Source organism: Saccostrea echinata, unplaced genomic scaffold (assembly GCF_033153115.1).
Source record: "Saccostrea echinata isolate AGI-Se365-2 ecotype Australia unplaced genomic scaffold, CSIRO_AGI_Sech_v1 ptg000052l, whole genome shotgun sequence".
NCBI classification, from domain to species: Eukaryota; Metazoa; Mollusca; class Bivalvia; order Ostreida; family Ostreidae; genus Saccostrea; species Saccostrea echinata.
Window position 1 is genome coordinate 15419178 of NW_026889801.1, and position 9560 is coordinate 15428737.

A 9560-nucleotide genomic window follows, 5' to 3' on the forward strand; every position below is an offset into this window, starting at 1 on the left:
ATCAATGTTTTAAATCATCTTATTCTGTTAGTACAGAGAATAAATGCTATACTTATTCTATTGAAGTCATTTATATAATATATTATATATTTTATAATTTCTATCTACATCATGCTTAAGAGTGAATACACAAACATGTTTGCATTTAAAAGAAGAAGTAAAAAATTCAAGATTTATCCAATTTAAGCATATGTTTATTATTAGTACTTGAAATCCTTAAGGTTTTTGTAAATCATGGATTCAAAACGAAAGTAATTTCCACGAAAGAGTACACGTAATGATTACTAAAAAGCCTATCTGCATGACAACTTTCAGTTTATATCCTGTCTAAGTATGGTATTATTTGACTGGTTTCTTATTTACCTCTTCGATATTGCGTCTTAGGTAAGCTCGTTATTACAAACTAATTTTAAATCTAAAAAAGAAATCTAGAATAATCACATCATTATCACTATGTTATTGTTAATTATAGACCTAAGAACGAAAGAATCACTGATTTTTCTACATTTCCGTAACGAGTGCAATGTGCACACACAGGTTAATTAAAATTACTAAAAATTAGACTTCTATTTTAATAAAACTAAATTTCAATAAGCATCTTTTACAACTATAATGGGTATTTAACTTTAACTAAGAACTAACCCATTAAAAAATAACGTGACCTTTTTGAAATGATATGAGATATGTATAGACATGCAAAATCATTTTATCATTGAATTTAGATTGTGGTGAGGGATATGGATTGGTTAAACACAATTCTGTTTAGTGCACTTGTAAGTATTAAGGAAGGTAAAAAAAAAAACCCTATTTTTTATGATTTAAAACCAAACTTACTTTTTGTAAATTTTTACTATATCATTCTTTACATAACGATTTCAGTTCAAGAATAAGATAACAATTTTAATGATGTTCAGGCTACTGATAAGGGTTGATACGTGACCAAGTCTTCCAAAAGGCACTTTATTTACTAATATTTTCATTTTGACTGATTTATACATGTAACAAATGTTTTTTTTTTTTTGTTTTTTGTTTTTGAAACTTAACTGTATAAAATGAATATGTTTATTGCGTCGACTTTTTATGCCTTAACAATCTTATATCAAATAGTTTTGTAGGAGGGAAAACAGTTGGAAATGTAAAATTCAAATTTACTCAAATGTTACAGGATTTCTTTAAAGCCCAGAACTATGAAGATCCATTCCAAATCCAAATTCCAGTTATTGTCGGTCTGTGTTTCTGTCTACTATACGTTATTCAGTTATGTAGAAGAAATCAGAAGTCAGAAAAGGTAACTTTTTGAAATACCCGTATAGGAAATAACCGCATTGTTTTATGTTGTAGCTACCTGTTCCCACCTCTGGAATTTCCAGGGGTCCATGTTTTACTCTTTCTTCACATATTTGCATTGGTTATCAATTCTTTTGAGATCGATCACTTTTTATCTTCAGCTTTTTAGTCTTGATATGTTTATGCATAATTCATAGACTATACTCGCCTGTCATTAATCTTCTAGACAAAAGATTTTAGAACTGGCTCTCCTTTGGAAACCAGGGTATGATTAAATATATTAAGATTATATATATTCTTAAATAATCATTTGATAAGAAAAAAATAATTGAAGAACATGATTTTTTAAATCAGATAGCTAATAAACATTTATTGATTTTTTTTATTTAGAGTTTATGCATTTCGTTTTAAACAGAGCAATATGAAGTAATTTAAATTGAAGAATTAAAGGTGTCTTACAAATGAGTAATGAATAAAATGCAGAGACTCTAAGCCCAAGTTTGAACTTCTTTCATTATATCAATTTTTTTTTTTTTACACATCATCAATAGTATGAGGAAGAAAGAAGACAGAACACCGAAAAGGAGGAAGTTAAGGTATGAATAATATTTTGAACAAAAGATATCTTTATCATTATTTTGTGGATAATTTAGTTAAAAGTACATAAAGGGAAAATCATGTCCATGACACCTTTAGTTATCCTAAATAGTACATTTGAGAATATAGAGATTGACGTGTCTTATATTTTTGATTATTAAAACCTTTTTGTGTTACATCTAAAGGAAACACATGCTAAAGAAAAAAAAAAAAAAAAAAAAAAAAAAAATCTTTAAGCTGAAAATGACTTGTGAAAGCCAAAATCCATATTAGTTTTCCCATCTCCAAAACCAACACTGGGATATACACTTCGCATTCAATAAACCTCATTGCTCTCTGGCTACCCACGTGGCCATACACAACACTTAGCTTACATTACAACTGTTTTTATCTAATTGAATTTTACATTTATATGTGTTTATTCTGACCTTTAAAATAAAACTTCTATATATGACATGTTTCTTTGGTCCTTTTTCTCATGTAGTGGACAAAGATCGCAGCAGTTTCAATTGTTTTCACCAAGAATTTTACATGTGTAAACAGAATATAATAAGATACTTCCGTAGAAAAAACAGACACTGAGATATACATGACCTATTAATTACTTTATCTACGAATCTTGTTCTGCTCTAAGCTGACGTTTTAATGACTATATATATATATATATATATATATATATATATATATATATATATATATATATATATATATATATATATATATATATATATATATAATATCGTAATATACATTTGAAATAATTTAATATTCTTTATTATTTGCTACAGGATCTGGTCATTGATACGACTTTATCTGAGCGAACAATTGAAAACTCAAAACTTTGTACAAAGGAGGTAAGCAAACTACAAAAAATCTACACATTCATGTATATGTACATTGTCTGATATATCTCCTAAATAGAAATAACACTTAATACATTATTTTACAGAGTTGTGTTCAGACAGATTTAAAAATTTCAACTAAGCACAAGAAAGCACAAGCAACAGTGTTTATGAAGGATGCTAGCACACAGACTTACCAAGTTGTAATAATTTTTTATTATTTATACTAACAAAGGTTCCTAAAGTATTGAATTACTATTGTATGATTTAATATTTATTCAGTACTGAAATGTATTCGTTATTCTTTTTTATCTTAAGAAAAATCACCTTATACTTAGTATAGTACAAAAGAGTCACAGGAACAACTTATTACAGAATCCAAGAAGGAAATTAAAAAACAAAACAAACAAAAGGTATATCTTTCTCAGATATTGATTTTTGGACGGAGTATAAAATATCAGAACAAAGTTTTAAAAGTGAATATGCTTTCATTCTTTTTATTCTTATGTATGCAGAAAAAACCAAGAAAGAATAAAAAGCGTTCTAAGGATCCTAACAAAAATGGCATCAAATGGAACACAGATAAGGTAAAACATGCAAATAAAAAATGTTAAATGAAATCTTTAAAACAGTTGTGTTTATAGATTATATTGAAGAAACTTTTTAATTTATACCTTAGGTACCAAGCTCTAACGTGGTTGAATTTGAACCTCCAAAGGTAACTTACCAAGTAGAAGAAAGAGAGATAGAAAGATGCACATATTATATATATATATATATATATATATATATATATATATATATATATATATATATATATATATATATATATATATATATATATATATATATAAAGAGAGAGAGTAAAAAAGAATCATATTATTTTATCGGAAAAGACAAAGAGCAAATGCATTATGATAAATAAAATAACAATCCAAAATTAACGGTGCAAATGTATGTTTATTTGCAAAATGTTCAATCGACCTACAGGAATTTGTTTTTTTTTTCAATATGCGAACCTTTTCATACAAACAAACACACACAGGCACGTTTACGGTTTTGATCTTTGCAAATATTCATGTATCTATTAATTTTTTGAAACTGCTCATGTGTTTTATAGGGAAACAGAAACCTTGGAAACACGTGCTTTTTTAATTCGTCCTTGCAGGTACACGATTTTTCTTAAAATCTATGATGCATAAGTTGCTTTTGTGCACAATAAAAGCACTTTAAAACTAATAATCTATTTACAGGCATTGTATTTCACGAAGTCTCTAAGGGAAGTACTCACATATTTAAAGGTAAGGATGACTTTACTCTACTTCTTGCATCATTTTGTTTTTTACGGCTTTTGGTAATAATATTTTGTTTTGATAAGTAAATTATTTTGATAAAAAGGATTCGGACGCAAACTTTGAGAATATGATACTAAGCCAAAGGTTACTTGACTTACTGGAAAAACAATCGAAGAAAGATGAAGATCACACAAATGAGTTAAAGGGAGTTTTGAATGCCGTAAGGAACATGTAAGTAATAGAAAACAGCTTCCTGCAAACTAATAACATAGCAGTTAACTGCATAGTTTCATGCACAAACCTGATATATATATATATATATATATATATATATATATATATATATATATATATATATATATATATATATATATATATATATATGCTTAATCCTTGCATTTTTCAGAAACAACCAATTTGGCCGTGGCACACAGGAGGATAGCTATGAACTATTAAATACACTGCTAGGTGGCATCCTTGACGAAATCATACAAAATGTAGTGAGTTTTTGTATCACATTTGCAATTATATATATTTTTATATTTAAGGTATTATTTGAATGTCTTTATTTGGAAATTTAACAATATACGACTTTTTCAGAAATCAGGAAGAGAAGAGGGTATTTGTCAAGGTACAATTTAACAAATAAGATTCAAATAAATGAAATAATTCCATTCCATCAATTTAAAGATAACAACTAATACTTCTATACTACGAAGAAAAAATCAATTTTGTAGATCTAAAAAATAACTGGACGAATGCTAACATAAAGAATCTGTTTTCCGGTTTATATATCACAATATATTTCTACGAAACTTGTGAAGATGTGAGTAAAATGTTAATCTAGTTTTTAGAATATTAAAGAAACAGAAGAATAAAGCTCACTTTGAATTTATATAATTTTTAATAATTTTCCAAAAATCATTTACCTCTACCTATTTTAGAGTAAATTTTTCTTTACACTTTTCGATAAACAAATTTTTTAATGAATATCGATTGTAGGCATTTATTATTTTATCTACAGAAAAATACATATATAATCAGGTACATGTAACATTATAGCTAAACTTTAATGCCCTGTTTAATACGTGTATCATATTTGAAGGTTGAAGTGGAATTCGAGGACTTTACAACGTTAAGCATTCCAATAGTTGAAGAATTTGACAATGAATTTATCGTAAGATATAGAATTTGATTCAAATCAAATTCAATATATTCCATGTTAAAATTTAATACTATTTGGAATTAAAAGGTAAAATTATATTGTATAATAAATTTAAAAAAGGGTTATTATTATAAATATTTTCTTATTTCAGCACACGCACCACAAAGCTCTAAATGCAGTTTGCTTAAAGGAGCCTGAAAACGACATTGAAAAGGGACTTGCCAGTTTAACACAAATAGAAGAGTACGAAGAAAGAGATTTGCCTTGTCGCCTTTGCAAAACAGGTGAAATTGATACGAATTTGGCGCTCCAGTTGATATTTAGGACAGGACCCTGAGGAATTGCCCATATTTATTTTACAATATGTGTGACTTTTTGATATGCCAATGTATTAGAAAACCACGCGGGTATGTTAAGGAAGCATACAAATCATTTCTCGGGAATTTTAAACTTTAAAAAAAAAAAAAGATTGATAATTTATCAAAGTCGCTGATAAAACGTAAACTATTATTAAATATTACATAAAGACACGGAGTGTCTGAGGCCAAGTAGTGCACCACCTCGACGTCATCACGTGACTGCTATTAATAGCAAAATATTCCTTAATAAAAATATTCACAGAACAACACTACCCCGGGGTTTAATAATTTCTTTGAGTAAATAATATAGTTGAAAAACATTTCTTATGTCTAAAAAGTGCCGCTAGAATCCCACTGTCCGGTCGGGAAAATAGTTATTCCACATATTTGCACGAAACCTTACCCGATGTTTTGCATTTTATACATATAACCGATTTCTTCAAACCATGTTTACCTCACGATTCTAGCAGTACTTTCCAAGAATTTTAGAACACATGTTTTTGATATGTACAAATCTTATGTTTTTAAGTATCCAGCTTGGTGTTGTTCTTTTGCATTATTGTTGTCACGAATGACAGAGGAAAGGCCAACCGGGATACGTAAATAGCTGACTGTCTTCAATAGAAGATATAATCGATGAAAATAAATCAACATACCCGTTAAACATATTTTAACTTCACATGAATAACACACAATATTCACGGTATTTGCTTCGAAACCCCCTTTTATGTCTTTTTTCACGCCCAATTCTCGTTACGCAACATGATCGATTCTCAAGTTACTTGTTGAACAGTTATGACGTTATCAGTCGGAGATTTTAATTCAACTGACAGATACAACATAACAAAATAAAAAACATTTGATTTTTGGTAATATTTGCACATTTCTTTTCATTTTCAGGAGTTAAATTATGTCTCTTAATAACAGTATTAAGAAAACTTGTGTTTTAAACTTGACGTCAACCCGCCTACTATGGCGTCATATTGTATCACTGATTTAGTCAAGTCAGATTATCTTAGTGCTTCCTTAACACACCTGCGCAATGCTTAATTTGACCACGGGTATTTAGTGCGAAAATGATCTATGAATGAAAATATAAAGAAAAAGAGAGGGGGTCGTTCAATATATTATGCAAAATGTCATCTGAAAATAAGAAAAGTGCTTAAAAAGATTCTTAATATTTTCAATTAACCCTTTAGAGAAGTCATGTCTTTGTACCCATGACCAGAAAACCTCAACAAACTCAGCTTTAGGAATGCCCAAAAGACGCCAATGAATAGCACTTCCCATGACATGTCTGAAATTTTACTACTTTCCTTTAATTATGTTCATGCGTTTGTGGAATAAAAACACCCTACAATGGCTGATATCTAATACACATTGACAATGCCAAAGCTCTATCAATTTCCCTTTTTGAAAATTTCTTTTCTTTTCTTTATGTGTATTTGCGGCAGCAATGTCTGGTACTAGAAAATAACCCCAGGGACCAGTATTTGCACTTCTTATGCAAGAAATCTGCTGATCTATTTTGTGAAGTTTTAAAAAAAAAGTAACCACTGATGATCCTTTAATTTCTTTGGGTGTGTACGCATGTTTCACTTGACCTCTCGAAAAAATATCAAAAAAAATGTTTCGAACCCTTTCTTCTCTTTATAATAAAAGAACGAAAACTTTTTCTCTGATTCACATTTTATTATTGATATTTTTCGGCTATAAAAGGTGCATCTATGTTTCGTGATGCATCATGCAAGTTCATCAAATCTTTTTTATCACTAAAAATAATATTTTTTTTAAATGTACCATTCAATGGCAGATTGAACACGTGTTTTCTCTTAGGCATTTGGGAAAAAACACTTAAATAATAGAAATATTACTATATTCATTTCCTTTATCAATGTTCTTTGAACTGTTGTGATGATGAAATGTTAAGTGTCTTGGCAATGTCTATCAGTTTAAATCTGACCTTCTGATCACATTATTCATATTTTTGGTGTCCCTTCAGATTTCGATCGACCAGATTCACGGCTATGTTAATTCTTATCGTTTACCTTTAGTTTTTATTTCTGAATCCATCTGAAAACTATATAGCGTTAAAGAACAGTCTCTCTGTACATTAAAATCATATCTTTAATATGAGTTGTTCGGCGAGAAATGTAATAATGCAAAGTATTCTCATACGCTTTCAGTTTCATCGTCTTGTAAGAGGTCGTGTTTAAACATTTTTTTAGCTCGATGTAGTGGCTATACGTACTTTCAAAGTGAATTTCGTTGCGAGGACAATTGGAAAAGTCATGAGATTTTCTGTGATTAGGAATTCTTTTATGGAACTTTTTGACTGTGAAGAAAATGAAACTTAATTATTTTATACTTCTACATATATTATTGTAAACTGTATGATTTTATTTATTGAACGACCCCTGTTGAGGAAAATAGAAACCTTTTTGCCCTCTCCTTAAAAATAGCGAAAAAATGTGCAAATTCTTTCTCATTACATCAGATGATTATAAGTTTTAATTAAACATGTTTTAATATAAGCAATATGATGTTACAAAAATGTATGTAATTAGCAGAGGGAACAGGCAAAGTTTACAGACGATTGTTGATATATCAACCTCCTCCAATACTCATCATACATATCGATAGATTTAAAATGGTACGTTCATCTGATATTTATATCTATGAGTGTCTAATTCTTCGGTCTAAGTTACTCTAAACTTTAAAAAGACTATACAGTTTTATTTATTTAGAGTGGTTTTGATCAGCTAACCAAAAATTCGGATATGGTACAGTATCTTCGCACACTCTGCCTTTCAAAATTTTGCTCGGTGGCAAACAAGGTGAGTTTTTTTTCCTTTAAAACATTTTGGCATAGGAAGCATTACAAAAAATAATTTTCCAATTATTTTATGTGCATTACAGAATATATCAGAAGGCACTGTGACCTATGAACTTTATGCAGTTGTGGTCCATAGTGGTGGAATAAACAGTGGTCATTATTATGCCTACGTAAATACATCTAGAAAACACGATATTGAAAGGTGGCAGGAAGTAATCAAGAGAGAGGCTGGGAACCTTGACAATTTGAAATCAGAATTAGAAAATGTTTTGAAAGGAAGCATAGAAACCAGATTATATGAAAGAAATGTCATTGTACAGGCACCTGAGGCTCCAGAAAAATGGTTTTATGTCAGTGACGAACATGTTCAATCTGTGAGCTCAGACACAGTTTTTAACCAGAAGGATGCTTACATTTTGTTTTACGAAATTCAATAACTGTGACATTTTTAGCATTTTTGCTAAAAAAAAAAAAAAAAAATAAAATAAAATAAAATAAATAAATAAATAATGCAAAAAACTGGTTCTGTTATTTTTTTTTAAAAGTATAATAAACAAAAAGTTTATATAATTTCGCGAAGTATACATTTATATAAACATGAAGAATATATATATATATATATATATATATATATATATATATATATATATATATATATATATATATATATAAGACTCCAAAGTCCGATGGTCACGCCAAAGTCCGACGGTCTGCGCCTAATCCCGATGGTTTGATGTCGATACGGACGCCAGAGTCCGATGGTTATGCCAAAGTCCGATGGCTCGTTTCCTATGAGACGCACTGTTCTAAAGTGCAATGGTCTGATACGCCAAAGTTCGATTGTTCGGAGAAACAATCAACGTTTATGACGTCACAATATTCCGACGTCAATTCTTGACGCCGTTGTCCAGTATTCAAAATCCCATCACTTCAGTATTTGTCCTTGCATACAATTTCTTTATTGCTTGCACCCACCAGAGATATTAGGGTTAGTTCTCGCATACCACTCGTCTGATCAGTGTTAGTCCTTGCACACTATAGGACCGATGAAGGGATAGCTTCGCACCAACCCGAGAGATTTAGGGTTGGTCCTCACACACTATTCGACTGATTAGGGTTAGTCTTGCATCATCCCAAGATATCTAGGTTAAAGTTCTTACACACTTTTTGGCCGATAAG

At 29.6% G+C, this 9560-nt stretch overlaps 1 protein-coding gene across 1 annotated transcript; it reads left to right on the forward strand.

Moving 5' to 3' along the window:
* Positions 1-737: 737 nt before the first annotated feature.
* On the forward strand, positions 738-8818 carry LOC133203987 (ubiquitin carboxyl-terminal hydrolase 16-like). The gene is made up of 18 exons (XM_061339777.1): positions 738-773; positions 1166-1288; positions 1839-1883; positions 2673-2738; positions 2834-2929; positions 3242-3313; positions 3406-3444; positions 3847-3894; positions 3980-4027; positions 4125-4252; positions 4428-4521; positions 4622-4652; positions 4741-4847; positions 5127-5198; positions 5338-5470; positions 8116-8198; positions 8293-8382; positions 8465-8818. The coding sequence occupies exons 1-18, from the start codon at positions 738-740 to the stop codon at positions 8816-8818; spliced, it is 1665 nt and encodes a 554-aa protein (XP_061195761.1).
* Positions 8819-9560: the final 742 nt, after the last annotated feature.

What these genes read in the sequence shown, in the direction of transcription:
- LOC133203987 (XM_061339777.1), top strand. Translation starts at nt 738, where the DNA reads ATGGATTGGTTAAACACAATTCTGTTTAGTGCACTT. An exon ending in ACGAAATCATACAAAATGTA is followed by an intron (nt 4,522 to 4,621) that starts GTGAGTTTTTGT and finishes CGACTTTTTCAG; the next exon opens with AAATCAGGAAGAGAAGAGGG. An exon ending in TTTGCTCGGTGGCAAACAAG is followed by an intron (nt 8,383 to 8,464) that starts GTGAGTTTTTTT and finishes TGTGCATTACAG; the next exon opens with AATATATCAGAAGGCACTGT.